The 20,145-nt window shown below is 38.2% G+C and overlaps 1 protein-coding gene across 2 annotated transcripts in view; it reads left to right on the top strand.

Annotated features, from left to right (window-relative positions):
• AK8 (adenylate kinase 8) overlaps nucleotides 1-20,145 on the top strand; it is a 2,747,949-nt gene that overhangs the window by 2,689,389 nt on the left and 38,415 nt on the right. For both annotated transcript variants that reach the window (XM_044058631.1, XM_044058632.1), the window contains one exon: nucleotides 13,076-13,156. In XM_044058631.1, the coding sequence (XP_043914566.1) occupies nucleotides 13,076-13,156 (81 nt within the window). The remainder of the gene's footprint in view (nucleotides 1-13,075; nucleotides 13,157-20,145) is intronic.

The raw sequence follows: 20,145 nt of genomic DNA, 5'->3' as shown, positions 1-20,145 counted from the left end.
GGTAGATTTGCCACTATCAATTATGCACAGTTTTAAACAAGGAATGGTCAGCAGGGGCCTTTTTAACAGAGTGCAGTGTGTGCGGAATGGGAATATTACAGCTGCTGTTTCAGTGCTGCAGGGAAGATGCATGAAGTTTAAAAAATTCAGAGTGAAAAAGATATATAGTTTTCTATTTTTAAAGATGCAGTCTCAACTTTCATTAAAAAGACATGGTTAATATAGCTTGGAACCTAAAAAAAAAGAAAAAGCTAAATCTCATTTCTTGATTAAGACAGCAACTGCGTTTTGCCTCCCTGCTTAACTACATAAAATATATAGATTACAATAGGTCAATATTACTAGGAAAATTTGCCTGTCACTTTTATAACTTGTTTCACTAACTGAAATATTGGATTAGTACTTGTGAAAAAAATGTTTTAATTGAATCTACTACCAGAAAATAGTATATTAAGAATCTTATTTATAAACAGGAAGCTTATGTCACAGGCATAACTATTGTATTAGGTGTAACCAAATAAAAAGATAGATTACTGGGAAGAATTAATACTAGCTGTACCTAAAACATACAACGATAATAAACACGTGCACACATACATATGAAATAGGCAATTCATGTTCAGGTTATGAAGTAATAGTTAATCACAGAAGTTACAACCAAGGAGAAAAGTCATTAAACATTGGAAGGTTCTGCTTAGCAGCCCATGAGCTGTGGCTAGCAGAAAATTGGGAATGTGAGGGGGTGTCAACAAAATGGGGATCAGGGGGAAATAAAGCAGGACTTGTAGACCTATGTGAGATGAAAGTCTGGGAGAAGGAAGGTCAAGATGGTAAGTAATAGCAAAAGTCCAGTTTAAAGCCAAGAGAAGCAGAAAGGGTTACACAAAAAGAAAAACAGTGTAGTCTAAAATCAGTTAGTTGGAATTTAGTTGTGGCCAAGGGATCTAGATGCTGTGTCTTCTCATAGTGTAAACTGGATCAGTTTATAGTAACAGTTGCTGCAAAAACCATAAATGTTAGATTGTTAACTGAAGGGTTTGCAGTGCTGCATTGTGTTACACTTAATGAGATCAGTTGTAGTGCATTTCAGTGGGTAAAAGTCCTGCAGTAAGTCAAAACCTGGAGATAAGGAAAGTATGGATGAAACTGGATGTTGTGGTGACTATACAAAATTTTCAAGTGATGGACTTCATTGAGCCTAGTCTGAGTTTCTAAATGAGTGTGCATATTTTTACATTACTCTGGTATTGAGCTGTTGTCATTTATCCAGGCTGGCATGTGTGAATCGGTTAGCAAGCACCTGTGAAATGTTGAAAACCTCTACTTTTGTTTCAAAAAGGTGTACTGCTAATGAAGAGACTCTAGATGAGACTGATGCTTCTTTACCCTTCTAGACAGCCTTGACAGGCATTATGTTTTAATAAGAGGAGCTCATCCTCTGCATTTGATCAAACTAGTCCAACTCTTGGTCTTCTCTACTGGTCATCCATGTATGCATATGTATAGATCAGACAGTTCAGCAAACAAGACCATGCAGTATATGGTATAAATCATAAAGTGCCTTCTCCTATGCATGTAAAATCCCCAGCTGTGATTTTAGGACATTTGGAAGTAATGGGAATATCTAGATATTCAGAATGCAGCAGTGATTAAAAGAAACAGCCTACGTCATAAGAGATGGGCTTAGAATTATAACTAAGTGGACTACAGTTTTACAATAAGCTGCATCCAATGGCCACTGCTGATTTTCCAGTTCAGATTTGCCACTGCACTTGGTGTTTTTGCTATCCTTTTTTCCACTGTGCACCACCAAGCCTGTTGACTGTTTATAAAAATGATCATCCCAAGTTGGAAACTTTTTATATATATCCATGTCACTGTTAAAATTGTGATGTAATACACATTTAAAAAAAATATATGCTAGGCTGAATTGCACTGGGCATTAATTGGCAAATTCACCAGGGTACCCTACTTACTACCTTGGAGATAACCTTCCTTTCTGATGCAGATAAAACATACTCAATTACACATCGTATGGCCATAGTCTGGAGTGAACCCCAGGCCCTGAAACTGAGTGGGGGATATTATCAGTAAGCCACCATGATCCTCCAGAATTTGGTTCCACTAAAATCCGATCTCAGATCGCTAGATTCGGTGTGTAGAGCACTAGCCGTTATAGTCTGGGGCCCTTTCTGGAACCTTTAACATTACTCTGAACTCACACCATTCCTTCAGTTTTAATGGACATACAACAAAATTCCCATTACCAGTCCACCCAAAGTCTTTATCTAATCCCTTGTTTGGCTACCGAGCATCCATATTTATCCATTCATAGACAGTTGCTTGATTCAAGCCAGTGCATTGCAAGCCTTCAGCATGTTACTGCATTGGACTTTCCAGTGTGGTTCCAGGATTTGGCTAATACTTTCAGCAAATAAATTAGACTTTGTCCATAGGCAGGACCATACTGAGGCATGTACCCAAGCCGTGAAATACTGTGCCCTTGTGAGCACCCCATATACAAATTAGATGTTTTTTTTTTAATTATGGTAATCGGACAACGGGTAGCCAGTCATGTCCTGTTACTACTCAGTCTGAGATTGGTTGCACTGAAAACAGTGCTTTTTGAATCAGCAATTTCTAGTCATGTATTAATACACCTAGAGGCTACTGAGAACTGTGCAGTGTATGTGCCTGTGATTGGTTGCCCTTCACAACCTATTGTAGGGCTTTCCCAATAATCTGTAGTCAAGCAGTCATATGAAAGACTGTCGAGAACTGTAAAGCTGCAGATCTTCAGGTACTATAGTATCTTTGCAGTTATGTGTTTTTTAATGTCACAAGGTGGCAGAATGCCAACTAAAATTGTGGGCATTAATAGAAATAGATACGACCATAGTAGAATAATTTCTTTACTTTAGAATTCTGGATGTAGCCAAAAATAGAGTGACAAAAATCAGAGAAATTTTTAAATATTAGTCTAATTCACTTTAAAAACTAACAAAGCAGCTTTTTGAAACTCTAATGTCTGATATTATTGACTTAACTGTAATCCCCAGTAATTTACTAGAATCACAGCTGATTGGTAAAATTGGCTGAATGTTTGAAAAGGAGGATAGGAAGCATAGCTCTCAAATGTACATCATTATGACGAATGTTTCTTTTTCTGAATGTTTAAAATTCCATGTCCACATTGAACAGGTCTGTCACACTTTCACTGCTTTGAAAACAAATAGCCATGGTAAATAATACTGAATCATATTATCTCACCAAAAGTATGAAGAAACTGTTACTAATTATGCTGTGAACATCTAGTTGAAGTTGTTAATAAGTGTTCTTCTGTTCCACATTTTGTCCATTTCTTCCATGCTGTGTGAGAGGTACTATTCCACATTTTAGAGATGGAAGGTTGAGCATTATGGGAGGCAGTCAGGGGACCCAAGCAATGGCAGGCTGAGGCTGATCATGTTAAAGTGGTTTGTTGTGTGTGCGCTGACAGAGCTCAGCATCTCAAATCTCTACGCTGAAGTTCATTACTTTGATTTGATGTTATTTCACTTTCTCAGGTGGAAAGTCAGATAGGTCTGTGTGCAGTGGTAACAATGCACTCTGTCCACAGGCATGATACATTTTTTTATTTATTTTTATGGCAATGGATGTGTGTGATGTGCCCTGTAGCAGCAAGTAGAAATACATTATTGTGTGTTTTTCATTAGCTCCTCAATGAGATATCAGAGTTATAGAGAATGAGGGTATCATTGTTTGGTGGCAAGTGATGCATGAATGCAAATAGTTTTAGGATCACCTGGTGGGAACAGTATCTGTTGAACATCAGTATGGCCATTATACTTATGTGATGACTTTACAGTCAGAGGTAGTGTATTATCTTAAGATTACATTTCACAGGGTCTGTATGTATGTATTTTGTACCCAAGTGACTTATTAGAAGTTCTTGCACTTCTTTGTGAACTTCCATTGATATAAAGCTAATGAATCCAGCATTTCAGAGATCTTTATTTCTTGTAGTTTGGTACTATGCTTGGTTTCAGCCTAGACCCTATTTGAGCTCTCCACAAAATACCAGGTACAATTTCTATACAGAATATATATATTTATATATATATATATATATATACATATATATATATATATATATATATATATATATATATATATATATAATATACAGATCTATGCTTTAGAGTCAGATTCAGAGGTTTGCTGTAGTGGAAACTGCAAAGTATGAAATGCATTTTCTCACTGAATACCCTGTTGTTATTAACTGAACGTTTTGAAATGAAATCTCAGAGTGTGCTAAAGACATAGTCTTTCAAAAATTGGACCCTGTGGCATTAGTTTATGTGCTTTTACTGTTAATCTGACACTTTGCATTATATTTATTTTTTTTACTGTAGGTTCTGTGATGAACTTCTGCTCATTATGCTGAATATAGTAATGGCCTATAAGTACTACTTTACTAAGACATCATTACGCCTAGAAACTGGTAGACTTGGCATTGATGTGGGGTGCTGGGGGGTTGGGCAGGTAATATGATGTCCCAAGGGGGACCAAAAAATAATCCAAAAGTGAACAGAATAGGGACAGGTTGGAACATATACTTGTTTCCCCTATCCATGAGGGACATAAATGCTACACCAGGGAATAATTTGTGGATCCCCATCCATTCATCCAAATTACATTTGATAGAGTAAGAGAGGTATTTTGCTTTATGTGGAGTGGAAGACTTCCTGAGAAGCGGTATTCTGTATGGTACATTCCTGTCCAGAATACTGTGGTAAAGGCATGATTAATATAGACACAAACCACAACACTCTACATCTCTGTGTCTCTGCCCTAGCCTGTTCTAATCTTCTCACCTTAATTCCTCTCCAAATTCCAATCCCACAATTCCAGAACACTGAAATAACCGCTGGACTACTAAAATTAAACAAGCACAAAAATATTTGCTTCATGGCCCTCTATATGTCCCCTGGAAATAATATATCAATACTTGAAGAAATTCTCCTATGGGCTTCCACAAAAATCAACTATGAAACTTACATCTTAGGAGATGTAACTATTGATTGGAACAAACTTAACTGCCCCTCCCCCTCCCTATCCATCAATCTCTACAATTTCACTCAGACAATCCTCACTATCACCCGACCTAACAAAACTAATCCCCCGGGATCCACCTTAGACTGGATTCTTGTCTCTAACCCTAACAGAATAACCACCTCTGGCACAATTCCTGATACCATTAGTGACCATCTCCCTGCCTTTATCCATCACTCTACTAGCTCTTCCCCATACCAGCATCAATTTATCCAAACTCGCAACCTTAGCAACTTCAACCCCATTTATTCAAACAAATGAGCTGGCATATACTGAAAACCCTACCCCTTGATAAAGCTATAGACCATTTCAACACGGTTTTCCTTGATACTTTAAACTCTGTAGCTCCCCCAAGAAATAAAAGGATCAAAAATAACACAGCTCCATGGCTTACCAAAGAGACCAAACAAATTATGCACCAAAGGGACAAACTATGGAAACTTCACCAAATAACAACCTGCCCAACACGTTACTTCAATACAAACAGCTCCGTAACCTTGCTAAACAGATAATCAACAAAAACAAAAAAAATCTACTACACTCCAGTCTAACAACCATAATAATCCTAAACAATTCTGGAAGTCTATAAACTCACTTCTCCATCCAGGTTCAAAAACAAATCCGTGCCCCAACCCAAGCAAAACTGACCTTGAACTAGGCTCTGAATTTAATTCTTTCTTCATTGAAACCATTTTCGCCCTCACTAAATCCTTTCCCAACAATAACCCAGCTAATCCTCACCCTCTCCCACCAAACAGCCATCCTTCTCTATTCAAGCTCAAACCTGTCTCTAAAACTGTCATAAAAAAACTCCTATCCAAACTCAAGCCATGCTCTAATGCTCTTGACAGCATCCCCTTGTCCTGTCTAAAACTTGCCGCAGATAGTATCGCTCTCCCAATCAGCATCATTATAAACAGATCAATAAAAGAATCCTACGTCCCCAAACATGACCATCTCCCTGCCTTTATCCATCACTCTACTAGCTCTTCCCCATACCAGCATCAATTTATCCAAACTCGCAACCTTAGCAACTTCAACCCCATTTATTCAAACAAATGAGCTGGCATATACTGAAAACCCTACCCCTTGATAAAGCTATAGACCATTTCAACACGGTTTTCCTTGATACTTTAAACTCTGTAGCTCCCCCAAGAAATAAAAGGATCAAAAATAACACAGCTCCATGGCTTACCAAAGAGACCAAACAAATTATGCACCAAAGGGACAAACTATGGAAACTTCACCAAATAACAACCTGCCCAACACGTTACTTCAATACAAACAGCTCCGTAACCTTGCTAAACAGATAATCAACAAAAACAAAAAAAATCTACTACACTGAGCTCCAGTCTAACAACCATAATAATCCTAAACAATTCTGGAAGTCTATAAACTCACTTCTCCATCCAGGTTCAAAAACAAATCCGTGCCCCAACCCAAGCAAAACTGACCTTGAACTAGGCTCTGAATTTAATTCTTTCTTCATTGAAACCATTTTCGCCCTCACTAAATCCTTTCCCAACAATAACCCAGCTAATCCTCACCCTCTCCCACCAAACAGCCATCCTTCTCTATTCAAGCTCAAACCTGTCTCTAAAACTGTCATAAAAAAACTCCTATCCAAACTCAAGCCATGCTCTAATGCTCTTGACTGCATCCCCTTGTCCTGTCTAAAACTTGCCGCAGATAGTATCGCTCTCCCAATCAGCATCATTATAAACAGATCAATAAAAGAATCCTACGTCCCCAAACTCTGGCGCTCGGCCTTCATTCTCCCTCTCCACAAGGGAGGAAAAAATACTTGCATCTCAAACTTCCACCCTATTGCCTTACTCTCCCCTATCTCAAAAATCCTTGAAAAGTGCATCCACCTCTAACTTATGCCATTCCTGACCCAAAATAACATCCTCACACCCACCCAGCATGGCTTCTGCCCTGGCCACAGCACCAATACAGCCTTAATCTCTTTCTTAGATACTGTTAATAAAGCCCGAGACTCAGGGCAGCTAGTTTTTACTGTTCTACTTGATCTGTCCAAGGCTTTTGACACTGTCTCCCACAACCATCTTCTTTACCATCTCTCTAACCTTCACATCTCACCTAAAACTCTTTCCTGGTTCTCCATCTACCTATCGGACAGATCTCAGGCTGTTAAATGGAAAAATACCATCTCTTCCTTCTTACCCACCCCCACTGGTGTCCCACACGGATCCATCCTCGATCCTATGCTATTTAACATCTTCATCAATAACTTTCACACTGCTATTCCAGACACCAAAATCATTCAATATGCAGATGACTCAACCCTAGTCTGCTCTGCCTTAAACCTCCCTGAACTGCTGTCTAAAACCCAAACTGCCTTCTCAAAAACCTGAAAACTGGATGCACCAAAACCACCTCTCTCTTAATGCTAGCATATCCAAAATTCTTCTGTTCTCACCCTCTAAGAACTACTCCTTCAATAAAAGTGACTTCAAAATCCTCAGCCAAACAAACACACCTATTGAAGTCCTTTCCGCTAAACTTCTCTGCGTAATTGTTGATGAACAACTAAAGTCTGATATACATGTACAACACAACATAAAAAAAAAACACCAAAAGCTAGGTATGTTGTATAGGAACAACCACTTGCTCTCAAACTCAACTAGGCACACTCTGGCCTCTACTTTTCTCCTTCCCTCCTTACTATATGGTGCACCTCTCCTAACCAGCCTGTCTTCCTCTACCACCTCTAAACTAGAAATCTGCTACAATAAAAGCTCTAAATTTGCCTCCACATCCAAAAACTCCACTCATCACTGCCTCACCCTACAATCCCTGAACTGGCTAGAACTACCAAACTACTTAGATTACCTACAACTCTCCATAGCACACTCACTCATATTTTATCCTACAAAATGCCCCACTCTAACTAATATCCTTCCACTTTATATTCCCAACAGAGCCCTTAGATATGAACATCAGAACTTAATTTCTATCCACAAACCTAAACATCCTGCTGGCCAGCTGCTCCTCTCCTATGCCCTGGGCAAAAAATGTAACTCCCTCCTTTCCCCACTAAGAACCACCCCAAACACCGAAAATTTCAAGGCCCAACATTTCAAACACCTGTCTACTAAATGGAAATGGCCCTGCCTCCTCCCTACTTAATCTTAGTTCACTTCTAGTATGAGTCTCCTCATTCTGACACATTTGCCCTATCCTCCTCCTATAGACATATTCCTACAACTATATCTATCTCTCCCTGCAATCTCCTGCAGCTTTATCCCACTACTTAACTACTTCTACCCCTAGAGCTAGATTTGCTCAACAAAACTGGTAAATACTACCTAATCATTCTACTCCTACAGCTATACTTGCTCAATAAAACTTGTAAATACTAGACAATCCTTCAATTCCTAGAACTATATTTGCTTAACAAAACGTGCAAACATTGAGCACTAATTTCTATCTCTAATACATGCACTCAAAGCACTACCGTTATTTCTCCATCCCTGAATCTCTTCACTACAGGCAAATTCTATGCAACCTTAACTCTCAGTTTAGGAATCTCAAAGAATTACTTCTTTACTATGTAAATGTAATAAGCATAACTTTAATGTAAAAAGCAACATTTTAATCAATTTCAATATGAATTGTACTCTCATACTGTCTTGTATTCCTTGCAATCATATTCTGTAAACTGTTTAATGCTTTCTAAAATCTTGATTGTGTTGAAATCCTGTATGTAATATATTTTTAATGCATTCTCGGAGCTTTTATCCCTGGGCCTCCTCTGAAAATGGGCCATGTTGACCCAGTGAACTTCCCCGGTAATCAAACTGGAATAAATAAATAAAACACCACAGCAAACACGTCATGGCAAAAAAAAAAAATCAAAATCACAAAAGAGGAACCTGCAAACATCTCGTGCAAGGCAGAAGCTGAACAGTGTATTTGATGAATTGTAGGCAGCCCAAAGTAGACAATTACAAAGGGACACGTGGTAGGTCCATCAGTAAAAAAAAGTGAAGCACAAGAAGAACAGAAGGCGTATCCACGATACATTGTGTTTCACTATTTTACTGAAGTACCTTACGGACACAGTAGGTTTCTGTAATTCTCTTTGCCTACTGTGTGTCCCTTCGGTGATTGCCCAGTTTGGGTTATATACTTTATAAATATATATATATATATATATATATATATATATATATAGATTGGTAGACACAAGGAGGTCAGTTAAAAAGACAATATAAATAAACAGGATGCATACAGAAAAAAAACATAAGCCCCAGATATTGAAGTTCCCTGGTTAGCTTACTAAAAAAATACTACCCTTAGATAAATAGCTAGTACTTACAGATGGTTACTCACCAACAAGACAGCATCAACAACACTTTCTTTTGTGATTATATAAAATTTACTTTTCCAGCCCCCAATGGCCATGACATCATCATCCTGTTGCTAGGAAAACAAATTATTTTACTCATCATGTTGACCATACCCAATATACGTCTACATCTGCTTTCTTTGACTCTTGAATTACATTGAGTGTCTTACATTCCACTGACCTTTCATCTTTGTTACATTAACAAGAGGTACCAGCACATCTGGAGATTCAGCACAATTCATAGCCATTCCCTGTCCTCTGACATTCAGAAAAATAAGTCTCATATTTCTAACTATGAGAACAATACACTCCAAATGAACATGAGAGACAGAGACTGAGAAAAAAAAAGGGCTACATTATGTTCCATTTAGCCTGACATTACACCTAACTTTACAGCTGCCTTTCTTTTAGCCCGGCATTACTCCTGTTTTCAAAATATTAATTTTTGTTTGAATTTTCGTATTTACTTCATTCTCTCAGGCTTCAACTCCCACAAGTGTCTCTCAAAACTCATGATGATAAATTTCATATGAGAAAACTTTAGTAGACAACGGGTAGAATATTGTTTTGCCAGAGTCTGTACACCACATATTTAAATAATAACATTACCTGATCATGTTAGGTGCATTTTAAAACAGAAAATACTCCAATATCTGTTATATGATTATGTCACAAATACTGTATAACACTATTACCTATGAAATTAATTCATGCAAAGTAAAATCTGGCTATGCCTCCCTTGAGTCTTTAGGTGTTATGGAGCAGTTCCCTACCTATTTGTATTTAGTCTGTAGCATAAATCCATTTAACTTGTTTGCCCCTTCCATCATGGGTGGAAATAACCATTGCCATCAGGGGTGACAGTCTGGTGACACTGGCCTGTCATCAGAGGTGGCTCAGTCTTTTACAATTTTTTTTCTTGCCATATTTTCACATTTGAGTAAAGATCATAAACAGAACATCCAGTGAAGACATGCAGAGTGGTGGCAACCACCTTTCATCTCTGCAAACAGCCTGGCTTTAGTTGCCTACGCTATATCTGCTTCTAGTTGTTTTACTGTAAGAAACAAAGACTAGTGTTTATTGATAGGCTAGTGCAAAGTTCAAATACAGTTTCAAGAATACTGACTCTGAACATTGAGGATTCCTGGATGACATTGCAATGATTAAGGAAGCTAGCAACAGACTTGAGAATAGCCTGTTGGACCAGCTGAAACTAAAGCCACACAGATAAGCACGGATACTCATACCCATGAAACTGCAGCTCTGCATAATATGGTTCAACTGTTAGATCTACAGCTAGGTAACTTGAGGAATCAGAGCAGGAGGAACAACCTCGGGTTTATTGGGTTACCCATATCACTGAGAGGTACCTGATAGATTTCATTCAAAGGGAATTGGCTGCAGTTCTAAACCTTATGTCAGCCACACTAGTGAATAGGGTACACAAAATCACTCCCTAGTCAGCCCCTAGAAAGATGCCCAAACACTTCATTATTTGTTTCTGAATTATGCTGATAAGATAGTCAGTTTTACAGAAAGCAAAGGCTATGGGTTCATTATTTATTAAAGATAGAGCTCCAGTAATGGATGCACCAGATGATAGCAATAACTTGTTTTTGAAAAGAAAAGCTATGGTGCCACTAATTAAATGGATTAAAGATCTTGGAATAACCTGCCAACTATGCTTTCCTGCCATCTTATATTTTATGTATAGAGAGAGGAACTATATGTATTTGATATTCTAGGTGAGGCTGAGGACAAAGTATGTATCTAGCATTCCAAAAAGGTATGAAATTGGCAGTGCATCATTTATGCAGCAGGAGTAGACAACACCAATCTCATTGGAGTAGGGTCCACTTAACCAAAGTCAATGACTACCTCCCTGTAAACAAGTACTTTTGGATGCAGCTGCCACATCTAAACAGGAACTGTTTTCGTTTGTAATGAGCACCACAAACTGCTGTGCACCCCTGGCAGAGCTGAAGTCTTTAAAAGCAGATGGGGCCATTTTTTTTATGCCTCACCCCACTCTAGAGAGCTCCAGCTGATGGGTGCGCAGACGGGAAAGGACTCTGCATTAAATAATACAGGAAACAAAATAAAAGACTAAAGGAACTTGATGGAAGAGATAGCTGAACTGTTACTACTGTCTTAAAGTTGAGATCATACAGGATTACTTCTTCCATACCTGCTGACATTCCATAGGTATACAAACAGGGTAATGGGTGTGTTTTTGGGACTCCTGTTTGTACATCTTTTTAGGCTTTTTTACAAAGATGTAATGGTGCATCAAATAACAGGGGCGGTTAGAACTTCTACCATCTGTAATGTTAGCTGAATGGAGGACTTGTTTCTGTATGTAAGGAACATTGCTTTATATGCACAAATTCAAGGGTCAGCTTAGATAATGAGGCTTACACAGTGGAACGGGACCATTCAAATGTTTGTTACTCATGTGAGTGATGCTGGGCATGAGTGTGTTAGCTGTTTAAAAACAACATCCATAGGTGCCCCTTACTCTGGCTTATAGACTTCTAGACTTTATGGGGTACATGTACAGTCTCTTCTAGTGGTGTTTTCTGTCCCATTTAGAGTGACTTTGATAGGTGCCAACCATCGCCATTGCTGGAAGCCATATACATACCTGAACAATGAATGTATACTCCGGAGAGGATAACAATGTCACTGCAGTGGCTAAAGGGATTTGCTGCATGACATGAAGTCTGAGAGGTCTTAATACAAGGCATAAAATTGTGGCATACATGCTCGTTTTTAAAAAGGAAAAGCTTAAGGTTATTTTTCTCCAAGAGATAAAACTTAACAAAAAGCGATAAAGGCAATATTGGAGCTCTGAGTAAATGTTGGAATGGCTGGCTAGTGGCTAGTAGCATGGGTGCTATATTGGTAGAAAGTAATGTTAATTAGATTTAAAAGGCTGTTAGATCACATGCAGTTGGAGGATGGATTGTGGTGCAAGTTAGGAGTAATAGTGGGTCCTTTCTACTATGTAAGTTTTATGGTCCTTCAGAGGGCATGCAGATTTATCTTTAGAATTTTCAGGAGGCTTTGTTGGAAGTGGGTGCAGCTACATTATTTTTTATACTGTCAAGAGATTTCAGTGAGGCCTTAGGTGCTGTACTAGACAGGCAGCCTATGGGGCGAGTTTGGTTGTATTAATAATTTAAATTTCCTTCTTGTTTGCATTCCATCAGTGTATTATCAGCCTTACGGCATACTGACCTCCACATGCTGTATAGTAGTCCTGTGGTCATCATATTACTGTGCTAAGGTGGGTAATGTTGGTAACTCACGTATTCGCACATCACAGTGGTCAGCTAAGTAAAATAGCTGAATCATTTTTCACTGATTTTTGGTCATGGATGTAAGTTTCAGCATTTTCTAAATGCAAGCTGGGTGTATGTAATATTAAAACTTTTGCTGTCATTGAAAGGCTTTCCATATATATTTAATGCAGAGTATACCATACAATAATGAGGTATCGTGCATGACAGCAAGACAAAGAATGTAGGATTTGTGACAGGCTTACTGCTTCCTCAGTTAACAAATTTCCCTCTATTTTAGGGTTGTTTTCCTGGATATAACAGATGACGCTGTTATGGAGCGCTTAACTTTGAGAATGACGGATCCAGTCACAGGAGAAAGGTTAGAATTTTGAACCCATGATATTTAATAGTTTCTACTCAGACAAAAAAATACAGCTAAATGTGTGTACATAACATACGTACATGTGCGTGCACACAATATTTCTGTCACCTATAGTGAAAGCATTTCTTGCAGCAGCTTCTATGCAAAGCAGTACCATTATAGCTTGCAAAAGCAGAGTCTTGTTTCATTAGCAAGCCCTGCATTATTTGGTCATTTGGATCTAGCTAGAGAAAGTTTCTGTATTAATGGAGAATACTGGACATTGCCAATGTTATTGTATAGCTCAAAGAATGTTAAGACAGCGTAGTTTGAGAGCTGCCACCATATCGATGTGTGAGTTTCTGGAGACTGTGACAGTGGCTGATGCCCCCTTAACCTGCCCTACTGTTCATCTTTATGAAGACGTTGGTGCACAGGGGTTTAAAGGGCTGCCCATTTAAAATGTTACAAATGGAACAATTGTCACAATGTAACACTACATGATCAGCTTTGACATTTCATCCCCCCCCCCCCAGGTTACTGTTTGTGTATGCATGTGCATGTGTATGATCATTAATTACATCTCCAGTTTGTTACTAGCATAAAAATAACCACTGGTGATCAAACTCTATGGATGTGCAGCTCTGCCAGAATATGGTTATTGAGCAACACAAAACTCTGCCTGATCACTTAAGCATGTTACTCACTATTCTACGCATAGATGTACGAAAGACTGAGTGTTCTCCATAATCATCCAGAAAGTAACATGCTAAAAACTGCAATATATACTGCTGGTGAACTGGTTGTAGCAATGCAAAAGAAATATTTGTATTAGGAAATAAATCTGTTCAAACCACATATAGTGTTTTTGTGTTCTTTAGTACTGCCAGCAGGCATCTATAACCACAAGCTTCAAATACAATAAGAAAAATAATAGTTCATTGTAAATTTACTACTGATCTTTAATTTGGAGAGTATGTTAGGGTGGCACAGTGGTGCAGCGGTTAACGTTGTCGCCTCACAGCAAGAGGTTCACCGGTTCAATTCTCAGCTGGGGTGCCTTCTGTGTGGAGTTTGCATGTTCTCCCTGTGTTCGCGTGGGTTTCCTCCGGGTACTCCGGTTTCCTCCCACATTCCAAAGACATGCATCTGGAGCATTTCTCCCTGGGCCTCCGCTGAAAACAGGCTCTGTGGAACCTAGTCGGACATTCCCGGTCAACAAATGTTAAATAAAATAAAAATAAATAAATAAATGTTAGTTAATTGCTCAGTGCACAGACAAAGCCTTCTGTACCAGCTGGTGCTTTAGTGGCTCATCTAATGTTCCGTTTCGCCAGAAAGTAGCCCTCCCCAGCAGTACACCAGTGTATCAACAGTTACACGTTCAGCATAAAGAGAAATATCAGCTCATTCCTTCTGAAATCTTGCCCACCTGTGTTTTTAAAAAAGGAAGGTTTCCAGTTCGGCAAAAGCAGGCAAACAAAGTTTATAGAGGTAAACAACATGTGTCAATAGAGAGTCTGTGAATATTCAAAAACAGAAGGAATGGGAAGATGCACCTGTTTTTTTTTTCTTTTTTTTCCCCAGAGCCATTTTTGTCATTAGTATATGTAGAAAATCTAAACTGTTTACATCTCAGGGTAGTAGAAACCAGAATAACTGACTCAGAAATGGAAGGCCTACAAACTCATAAACCAGAACATTATCCAAAAATGCACTCGACTGAGATCTGTAGTAGAGGAGGACTTAGATGACATTCTACAGCCCTACAGAACTGATCTCTTAAATTCTGAAGCTGCTTTTTTCTGGACACCACAGAGAGACTGTAATGGATGACAAATGCTACACTCTGAACATCGCATCATTAGACCAACATATTTTCAACCCAGGTACTGCCTAAGTACCAAGCAGACATTCAGGTGAAATGAAGCTTGATTTTCCCAAAAGGTTATTTTTCTGCCTGTTGGAGACAGATTGTGAATGAAGTAGGCTATTCATGAAGGAAACTGTTATTTTATTTGTGTTTGTATATATGTTTTGTTAACCGAGTTGTACTACTAGGCTAAGTTTTGTGACATGCATTTACTCTCTTTCTACAGTAAAGGAAAACATGTTCTTATAATTATTAATCTGCCAAAGCATGGCACTTTGGAAATGTAATATTAAGCACTAATTTTCCCCAGATACTGGAGTACTCTCAAATGTATTAATTGGTGGGATAATCTGATTCATAAATAAGTAAGTACAACTTTGGTTGGAAAAATTGAAAACTGTGTTACTGTAAAGGATAATGCTGTTGTTGCTGTGTAAGAAAAAGAAAGTGTTGTCTTAATGACTAACGTTTGAAATTCTTTGAGAAGACATAATGGGATCGAAAAGTACATATTTTCTGAAAGAAAAAATTGAGGGTTTCCAATTAATTATGGCTAGCATCAGATCAATTTATTCATTCATTCTTTGTCTCTACTAGGGTTATCCTCAGGGTCATGGGTTTGCTGGAAAATGTACTGGCGAGCAACAAGCAATAAGGTACAGAATGAGTCCTGACTGGAGCACCATTCAGAACATCCATGAGTTTGAAGCCTATTTTAATCTAAGGACTGCGTAACCATTGCCAATACCCACCCTCAGGCTTTACCTCTTTCCTCAAGGAAGGAAAGCCAAGTTAGTCCCAAGATAAATTTGACAGCACCCACCTTAATTTGTAGGAAGATACAGAATCAGCTTGATTAATCTGCAGAGGAATTTCATTGCAGAGAAGGGGGAGTTTGGGTGATGACTGTATCTCTCCCTCACTTTATGTTTATCTGCTGATGAAGGTTCACGTTTCTTGTTCTATTGTTAGTGGACCTGTTTTTCTTATTGAGCTACGATGCAGTGATAAGCAAGGCACAGATCATCCTTCAGGAGTCTATAAGACAAAGAATATAGGAACAGGGATTTCAGTCTCTCCTGATCAGTATCTTTTTTAATTAGGAAAACAACTGTAGAGCTTTCTAAGTTTGTTGAAATGTCATGTGAGAGGCATACTGAATGGAGCACAGTACTCCATAACAGGTTTCATCAGTACTGACTGTAGGGGGTGGTAATATTTCTGGAACTAGATGAAATGCTACTAGTTCTGCCATCATTTGGTGCGTGATAAACAAAGGAGTGGGTACTGTTGACCCAAGTGCCGAGATCCCTGACTACCTTTTCATTTTGTAAAGGTGAGTTATCTGTATTGTACATTGTGGGTAACTTCTATTTTCCAAAAGAAACAATGCCACACTTTTTAGCATTCACATTATTGACTAAGGTACGCTCTTTCTGAAGAATGTAGATATATGAAAGGGTTTTAACAATTACACCTAGTTTGCAGTTATCTCCAAATCTGGTTAATCGGAGGTCTGATTATAATATCTGAGATCAAGGAGGCATCAATTAAAGGATTTACAAATCTGTTCTTAGCCTGCTTCTTTCCGTTTGTTTTTTTGTTTTTCTAGTTATAGTTTGCTTCGTTACATTTTGTGTATCATTGTGTTTATGTTTCTGTCTGTGTGTCTGAGTGAATGCATGCATAAAAGCAGAAGAGACAGTGTGTGTATATGTATGTGTGTGTGAAAACAGAAGAGACTCTGTGTGTGTGTATGAGAGAGAGAGAGTGAACAGTGATATCAATCAAGCTGTTATTCTACACTCACTAAGCAGCACTTTTGCTGTTTAGCGAGTGTAAAGTAAAAAAATAAAACTTAAAATAAAAATTGTGTGTGTTTGTGTGTATATGTCTGTGATTGACAGTGTAAGTGTGTATGAATGCAGAAGACACTGTGTGTGTGTGTGTGTGTGTGTGAGAGAGAGAGAGGGAGACTGAAGAGTGAGAGCAATCCCTGGCAGCAGAAGCAGCAGTTAAGAGGTCTGCATACTGCTCCACTTCTTACCCAAACATGCATGGATAAGCAGGCTTTTTTGGGGCCGGTACAGCATACCAGCACCTCTGCTGCCCTGTTTCTTAAAAAAAAAAAAGTTCTTTTTTAAGGGCGTTCTTCTTTAAGAATGCCCTTTGCGTCAGGTTGCATAGACAGAGAAGACCTTATGTGTCTGTGTGATGTGCAACCGATTGTTTACATCTTCCTGGTCCACACTCATGGAATTTGAATTCCTGAAGATGTTTGGACTGTGATCGGACAAGTGAATGGTAGGTGTGCGTGTGTGTTTAAGTTTTTAAGAGGAGTCAGAGTGTGTGCGCGTGTGTGCAAGAAATAGGTAGGCGGTTGTGTTTGTGTGTGTGTGTGTGTGTGTGTGTGTGTGTGTGTGTGTGTGTGTGTGTGTGTATATATAAGAAGTGGATATGTTTGCGTGTGTGTGTTTGTGTATAAGAAGTAGGTAGGTCAATGCGTGTGTTTGTGTGTGTCTGTGTGCGTGCGTGTGTGTGAGTGAATGAGTGAAATGTCCAGATTTTCACAGAATGCCAAGATTTTCATCTCACATCCGTGGTCTGTTTCTCATAAAACTGTGTTTTTTCTGGCAATCCCTGGCAAATCATTGAGGATTAAGACAGCAAATAATGGCAGACATTTAAGCTTTACACGTCATATCCTTCAGAAAGTTCATACTAATGCAAAACTTGTTCTATCAACTTTCTAAGTTTGTAAGAGCAATATTTAAAAGGTGTCCCTATTTTTGGACATGTGTCCCCCTCCCATTATGTGTGTCTTTTGTCCAGATTACTTGCTCTAAAAGATTGAGAGGTATGGAGGAGGGTCTAAGAGGGAGGTAGGGGTGCATGTCTGTGTAATACCTCTCAACTGTACAGATTTTGACAGAATGTCCATAAAATTGTTTTTTTTTTTTTTTTTGAGAAATCACCGGGATGATTTAAGGATTAAAGTTGCTATCTAATGGCATGTATTTGAGTTTAGTTTCAGACTTCATGTCTTTTAGAAAATGCATTCTAACACAAACCATGTTATTCTGGCAACTTTCTGAATTTATAAGAGCACTATTTAAAATGTGTCCCTAGTTTTGGGCCTTTGTCCTCCCATTATGACAGGCTTTGCCCAGACTTCTTGTGCTAAGAGGTTGAGAGGTATGATGTGTGTGTGTGTGTGTGTGTGTGTGTAAGAGATAGGTAGCATACCCCTCAACTGCCCAGGTGTTTGCAGAATGTTCAGATATTTGCCCCATATTTTTGTTTTTTCCTCATAAAAAGATTGAAGTTAATAAATAATGACAGAATTTGAGGTTTACACTTCATATCCTTTAGAAAAATCCATACTAACACAAATCCTGTTATTCTAGCAATTTTCTACATTCATGAGAGACATATTTATAATCTATTCCTATTTATTTTAGACATTGTCCATATTTCTTGCATTAAAAGGTTGAGGTGTGAGTGTGAGACAGTGAAATGCCCTAGTTAGGGTTAACAGGTGGTTAGTAATTTACTTCGGTTCAAGCCCTGTACCTTAGCTACAGGAAAGAAGAGCCTGAATCCTCTACCCAAAATATGCAACTGTTTTACTTAGCAAATGGTATCACTGTTGTGTGTTTAGAGTTTTAAAGCAGTGTTAGTAGCACAGCAGGTAGCATACTTTTGTTTTGATGCAGAAAGCTGTGGGTTCTATTCCCACAGCATGTAGATGGATTGCTGATACTGTGTTGGATTTTAAGAGGATGCGGTGCTGCAATCCTGAGTATGTCCTCCTTTGAATAAGATGCCTAGTAACCATGAACCTGTTTTAATCTATCATCCATTCCCTATTGCAATATTACCAGCTTATCATTCTTAATGTAACATAGGCAATTTATACTTCAAGGGCAGCAGGCAGTGAATTTGAAGATGAAATACTTAAATATAAAGTGTTTTGTTAGCAACAACCATTTCATTAGTTACAGTCAGATCTCTTTAATGTGGAATTGTTCAGATGACCTTTGCTTCTGCAGAGACTGTGCATATTGACTGATATTGGTGGGTTATAATGACAGAAGTTTGAGTGGCCTTTTATGGTTGAAATGTAATGCATTGCTCAGTTTTGGCATAATTGGTTCATATGTTTTGTTTCTTTGCTTACTGGCTATAAATTTAAAACATGCTCTAACAAGTGGTGTTGTACTATACAAGGGGATATAATTTAATTATTATATATTATAATTTAATACAATCAGAAGGTGAATCAAAGAAATTTTGCATGGTCCTAAAATGTGTGCAAGGGATCTATGATTTGAAAACAGCCCAAAGGTAAATTTAATCTGCCACTGACCAGATGCATTTTCTTTGAATGTGGGTTTCAGTGCTGTTTCAATGACTGAGAGTTTCAAAGTCACAGAAGTTTTAATGCTTAGTCTGTTTTCATTGTGAGACTGTATTGCTTTATTTAGCAAATGTATATCATTGTTTGTGCTGGAAAATTTTCAATAAAAGTTGTAAATTAAATCCAAATATCTGTAATCATTGTAGAAGTAAAGCAGAAAGCAGTATGCACACTGAAAGGTTTGAACAGTGTTTATGGCAACTAGGTAGAAATGGCCAAATAATGGGACAGTGGAATGGCTGTGTGCGTGGGGGGGCAAAGACTCAAAATAACAATATATAGAGAATTAGATTTGATGGTCTTTGTAAGATGCTTTTGTAATTAGTGCTTTTAGCAAGGTGTTATTTTATGGTAGATTTGAACTTGTAAAGAGTTTAAGTAAAGAAAGAGAACACAGAATGTAAGGCAAACGTACGAAGAAGAATAGTATGCCAAGTGAAGTATTGGACTTATAAGGTATGTGCTAGACATATAAAGTTAAAAGTAGTAGGGGATGAGAAGGTACTGGGAGATAAACCCCAAAACTTAACTTCTACAACCTGACATGGTCTACCTTTCACCCTGTAATTTCTCTGCTGTTGGCATACATGATTTACTTTTTAAAAATAGTTACTTTTTCTTTTTGCAGCAACATAGTTTGACTGTCTGTGAAAGGAACCAAACAAATGAAGTGAATGCCTGCACATTTTATTAAAGTGTTATGTTTTGGATGTA

This window comes from Protopterus annectens, chromosome 16.part0, assembly GCF_019279795.1.
Source record: "Protopterus annectens isolate FY-2018-M chromosome 16.part0, PAN1.0, whole genome shotgun sequence".
Taxonomy (NCBI): domain Eukaryota; kingdom Metazoa; phylum Chordata; order Ceratodontiformes; family Protopteridae; genus Protopterus; species Protopterus annectens.
The sequence above is the reverse complement of the archived record's forward strand: the minus strand, read 5'-3'. Positions and strand labels throughout refer to the sequence as shown.